We start from the raw sequence: 6,000 nt of genomic DNA, 5'->3' as shown, positions 1-6,000 counted from the left end.
CTAGGTAGACCATGTTACTGTGCGGTATGTGAGTTACGGGTTTCTTTGTTTACCTTAGCACGAAAGTGAAAAGGAGTTCTATGTACACTACTTATACCATAAACACCAGGATTACCTTATACGTTTAGAGTGATGATACCTAGTTCAGAAACTGGCACGCGGATATAGATGTTCTGCTTGCTATCTGCTGCTGAAAGTTCCTTTGTGTCAATGAGTTCGCCAAACCACATCAAGCATCCACTTCCTCCATTAGTAATGAATGGATTCGCATATGCATTGCAACTACAGTTATTTAAGCACTCAGCTTTGCACTCACCAAGGCTCATATTTCTGTTCAACCAAAAACTCAACATGTCAGGATATTTCACCCCTCCAACCTTTAGAAATCCGTCTCCACCGTGGCAATTCAACGGTTTAACTCTAGTGCACCCGCCCGACCAATCCTGAAGGTCCCAATAACTTTGAAACTTAGGAGCAAATCCCTTGAAACACTGACATCTAACCGGACTGTCAGTCCTAGATTTGCATATTCCATTAGGACCACAAATACCATATTCATCACATGTATCTTGAGGAAAAGTGAAAGCACGATTCCATTTGTTTCTTTGGGCATTGAGTGTATGGCGTGTCATTGTACCAGATGGATCTAGTGTTACTCTTACGACAACTGTACTGTCGTAGAGCTCTTTGGCAGATACCATCCTCTCTTGTCTGAAAACTACAAGAACATTGTACATGGCATTTGGAAAGCGTGGACCACCGCCAAAAAATAAACCATTCCATTTGCCCAGCCGGTATCTCTTAGTTGCCCCTCTCAGTATTACAAAGTCAGGCAAGCCCTTGTTTTCGATCCTTAATATGTAATCTCCAGGAGAAGGGTCATCGGCATTCCTCCACGATCTCAAATATTTCTCCACACCCGGATCTGCATCATCAGTAAATTGCATCCCCTGCAAGCAGGTATCAGTTGGATGATCAAAACTCTGCCATAGGTACCCGCCTTCCACCATGTTGGCTACAAGAACCAAGTTTCCAGAATCCAGCAGCTGTAAAACTGGATTAATACTTGTTGGTATTCCTGATGAATGCACTGACCAGATAATGCTTCTGCCACTGCTTATAACAAGACTTCCATTTCTAGATATCATAAAAAATGGTGTTTGGTGGGCAGGCATAGGATGGTTTCTGTTTGCAACCCAGGCTACAACATCTGGTGTGCTCTTGTACCATATTCCCAAGAATCTATTTGAAGATTTACCAGGTGAGAAGAAACCCATTTCAAAAACTTGGTTTTGAGAAACAAGAGTGTGGCCAATAACAAGTGTTTGATTTGGAAAAAGTATGTGATCATCAACTGCTGCTGCCCCAACTGTTAAACTGATTACAGAGTGAAGCAGGTAGCCGATGATTGTAGTGAAAAAACAGATAGCCATCTTAGAATCGGATTACTTGTGCAACTGGCCACGGATGATTATACATAAATTATGGAAAAATAAATTAAAAAGTCCTATTAGTTAGCGTTTTCCTTTTCCCATTTCTTACTTTTCATGTTTGTTTTCTTTGATTCCACTGTTGATAGCGACTTGGCCTTTTCAACGACGGTAAATGACCTCTGTTGATCAGCAATAAATTGTTCAATCAGTCAAATTCTAGAAGATGAAATGAATCTATTTTCTTGATGAATCTTTAAGTCTCTGTACTTTAATTTTTTTTGTCGAAGTGGATTATCTCTATTTTCTAACAAGCCAATATATATTCCGATTGATCTGCTCCAGAAAATATTTTCCTATATTTATTTAAGATGTGGAGAGTTGAGACTTGAGATTATGGGTAAAAACATTGGAAAACTAGTTTAATATGTTTTCCAAAATTGAATAACGCAAAAAAAGCTTTAATATTCCCTTTTCATGTGTACTGATAAATCTTTGAATGGAGAAATCTTATATTTACAGTTTTTATAGCATCAGACCGCTAGACCACGACTCCACCGCGTGTGGCTCGAGCCAAGCACATGCCTACAAAGGATAATATCTGAACATGTAAGGTTTGGAGATAGAATTTTCAAGATGTTCTTGCCTTTATTTACTAGACATCCTTTAGTGTCTTAGATCATGTCTTATTTTCACTTCTTCTCGGCTTTTATTTGTCAGTTCTTTCCCGAGTTGTATTAGGAGTCAAAGCGCACAAGATTTTAAGAGCTACCATAAATAGATGTCTCAGCTTAGTTATTTTAATTGAGAAATAATAAAACGTATTACTCCCTCCGTTCCCTCATAGTTGAGGCGAAACTTTTCGGCACGGAGTTTAAGAAATCGATGTTTAGTTTGTTATGTAGCTAGATTAAAAAAGTAAAGAAAATAGAGTAGAAAGTGAATAAATTAAAGAAAACTAAGTAAGAGAGAGTAAAGTAAGAGCGAGAAAAAGTGCTAATTATTTCTCCTTCCGTCCCCAAAGAGTATGAACAATGGATTTGACACGAGTTTTAATAAATAAGGGAAAAAGTAAGAGAGAGAGAGAAAGGGTATAACTTGTTAATAGTAATGGTATAAGTTGTAAATAAAACAATGCGTGGATAACATGTTGTTTGAGTTTTCCAAATTAAGGAGAGGTAGAAATCTACATGGATATTACCCATCTCATCTTGCCTCTAAGTCTGTAATGGTAATTGTGTTCTCTGACTTAAAACTGGGTGATGTATAGCTTCCCACAGGGCTGCTACTTCTTTCCATAAAAAACCCAGGCTCTTTTGGTTCGGGCAAATCTCCATCATCAGATCCTAACATTGAAACCACTGTTGACATAATTGGCCTATCATTTGCAAATTTCTGAACACATAATAACGCCACTTGTATGCATCTCTTCACTTCATACTCCCTATATGTATTGTTCAAACATCCATCCATCAACTCCAAACTCTTGTTTTCTTTCCACAGCAACCATGCCTGCCACCATAACTACCAGGTTAGTTTGTCAGTTTTTCATTTATCATGGTGAAATAGCATCCATTTATTTACATACATGGCCTAAGAGGTTGAGATAATGATCCAAGTGTGTGAATCCTCTGTTCTTTTCCCCACTGATTATCTCTAGAAACACCACTCCAAGACTAAAGATGTCGGATTTCGTTGAGAATTTCCCATCAATGGCATATTCGGGAGCCATGTATCCACTGCAAAAAATGATCAATCTTAATGTTGCCATAAAAAATAATGAGCTAGTTCGATGATATAAAGTGAACTTACTATGTCCCAACAACTCTTTTTGTTCTAGCAAGAGATTGATCCTCTTCAAAAATTCTTGCTAAGCCGAAATCCGATATTTTGGGAGTTAAATTTCCATCTAGTAAAATATTGCTCGTTTTGAGATCCCTATGTACAATCTTTAATCTGGAATCGTGATGGAGATATAACAGCCCCCTTGCGATTCCCATGATTATGTCATAACGCTTAGGCCATGTCAACACTGTTCTTCGGCTCAGATCTGCATTGAAAGACCATGCGAATGTTAACAATGGATGCTCTTTTTCAAGTTTGGCAGATCAAAAAAAGAGGATTACCAAAAACAAAATAATCCAGGCTTCTATTCGGCAGGTATTCATAGATTAACATCCTTTCTTCTTCTTCAATGCAACATCCCAAAAGTTTGACGAGGTTTCTATGTTGAAGTTTTGCTATCATCGTGACTTTATTTTTGAACTCTTCATGACCCTGTCGTGAAGATCTCGACAATCTTTTTACTGCAATTTCTTCTCCCGATGGCATGTTCCCCTGCTTATTCAGTATGCAAGTAAGTATTGTGTTTCTTAACTTCAGCACTCTCACTTACTACATTACCTTAAAAACAGATCCAAAACCTCCGACTCCAATCATGTTTTCTGTGGAGAAATTATTCGTTGCTTGCACAACGGTTTTCATTTTGATCAAAGGTAATTCAAGGTTCTCAGTTGTTGTTTTTGATGCTACAAAGAGAGAGTAAATGATTCATTGTTAGCTTGAGTTTATGGTTGGGAAACATTATTTTCCAGAGAGCAACTGTTACCTCTCTTCTTTCGTTGTGCCTTTAAATGTAAACCCCAATTGATAAAAGTTGAGACGAGTACACCAGATGCAACTGAAATCAGAATTAACTTCAAAGGCCTTTTCTTATCCTTGACGTCCTCCTCTGGACTTGGGCTAAAATCTACTGACAAAATCATCAGTTTTAGGATATGCTAATCTAAACTTAGTATGGATAGAAAGAAATGAGTTACCTAGGTCAGAAAATGGTACGCGGATATATATGTTTTGCTTACTATCTGCTGCAGGAAGCTCTTTGATATCAATGAGATCGCCAAACCACATCAAGCAGCCAATGCCTCCATTGGTTATGAATGGATTAGCATATGCATTGCAACTACAGTTTTCAAAGCACATAGCTTTGCACTGACCAAGGCTCATGGTTGTGTTTAACCAAAATTTCAACATATCTGGATACTTAACCCCTCTAACCTCTACAAATCCATCTCCTCCATGGCAGTTCAATGGTTTAATTCTAGTGCATCCACCGGACCAATCTTGAAAGTCCCAGTACTTTTGGAACTTAGGTGCAAATCCTTTCAAACACTGGCATCTAACCGGGTTGTGAATCCTACATCTGCATATACCATTAGGACCACAAATTCCATACTCATCACATAAATCTTGAGGAAATGTAAAAGCAAGATTCCACTTGTCTTTATTGTCATTCAGCGTATGACGTGCGAGTGTACCAGATATCTCTAGCCTTACTCGGATGATAATTGGGTCTTGGTAGGGCTCTTCAGCAGATATAATCCTCTCTTCTCCAGGAGCTGCCTTTGATTGGTAAATGGCATTGGAAAATCTTGGACCACCGCAAAAATATACTCCATTCCACTTCCTCACTCGGTATCTCTTTGTCGTCCCCCTCAGTGCAACCACGTCGGCCAAGCCCTTGTTTTCGATCCTGAATATGTAATCTCCAGGAGAAGGGTCATCTGCATTCCTCCATGATGTCAAATATCTCTCCACGCCTGAATCTGCATCATCTGTGAATTTCATTCCCGGCAAGTAGGTGTCGGTTGGATAATCAAAACTCTGCCATAAGTAGCCCTCTCCCGTGCCCGTGTTGTCTGAAAGAACCAAGTTTCCAGGAGCTGTAAAACTGGATTTGAGGCCACCCCTGATGACGTCGCTGACCAGATAATGCTTTTGCCACTTTTTATAGTAAGACTTCCATTGCCAGAAATCATGAAAAGTGGTGGTGCTTGTGAGGCAGTGATTGGAATGTTTCTGTTTGCAACCCAGACTACTACATCTGGTGTGCTCTTGCACCATATTCCCAAGGATCTATTCGAAGATATTCCCGGCGAGAAAAATCCTATTTCGAAAACTTGGTTTTGTGAGACCAGAGTCTGCCCAACAACAAGCTTTTGATTTGGAAAAAAGTACGTGATCATCAACTGCTCCATGTGTGATGGAGTGAAGCAAGGAGCATGCCACCGTTGTTAAAAACAAGTGTAGCATATTCAAATCTCTTAACTAAAGAACTACAACCGAATAAAATAGGTGAAATGGAAGCTAAATTCAAAGATTGGAAGGCTTGAAATTAAAGAAATTCGTTGATAAGGCCTTCATGCCTCCGTAGGTTTGAAACTTGTAAACTTTTCCATGAGAGGAATAATAATAGTATTACTATTATTTGTCAATAATGTACTGTTTATAATTTGTTTGACCAGGTTGAGGTTGTGGAACCGTTTGAGCAACGCTAAACTGGACGAGACAATGACACTGATTATCTGATAAATAATCAGAGGAAGTTAATTTTGAAACTAATAAACATGTAATCATTGCTGGAAGAAAAGATGTGGTTTCATATTTCACGTATTCCCACTATGGTCAAGAATGTGGAAGAAGCTAGATTGACGGATGCAGGAGACACGAGAGTGTCCAGACTGCCTACGCTAGTGGGTTGGCGCCCTGTTACGGGTCAACCCTCGGCTCG

The 6,000-nt window shown here is 39.1% G+C and overlaps 1 protein-coding gene across 1 annotated transcript in view; it reads right to left on the bottom strand.

Moving 5' to 3' along the window:
• Positions 1-5,333, bottom strand: part of LOC125209556 (receptor-like serine/threonine-protein kinase SD1-8) — a 6,818-nt gene extending 1,485 nt beyond the window's left edge. The window contains exons 1-7 of the mRNA XM_048109155.1: positions 4,292-5,333; positions 4,039-4,179; positions 3,834-3,958; positions 3,557-3,767; positions 3,243-3,480; positions 3,019-3,169; positions 2,865-2,942 (exon numbers count right to left, since the gene is read on the bottom strand). Of these exons, the coding sequence (XP_047965112.1) occupies positions 2,865-2,942; positions 3,019-3,169; positions 3,243-3,480; positions 3,557-3,767; positions 3,834-3,958; positions 4,039-4,179; positions 4,292-5,333 (1,986 nt within the window). The remainder of the gene's footprint in view (positions 1-2,864; positions 2,943-3,018; positions 3,170-3,242; positions 3,481-3,556; positions 3,768-3,833; positions 3,959-4,038; positions 4,180-4,291) is intronic.
• Positions 5,334-6,000: the final 667 nt, after the last annotated feature.

The sequence above is a fragment of the Salvia hispanica genome, chromosome 3 (genome assembly GCF_023119035.1).
Source record: "Salvia hispanica cultivar TCC Black 2014 chromosome 3, UniMelb_Shisp_WGS_1.0, whole genome shotgun sequence".
Taxonomy (NCBI): Eukaryota; Viridiplantae; Streptophyta; class Magnoliopsida; order Lamiales; family Lamiaceae; genus Salvia; species Salvia hispanica.
Note: the sequence above shows the minus strand (reverse complement) of the source record. Positions and strands in the feature narration are given on the sequence as shown.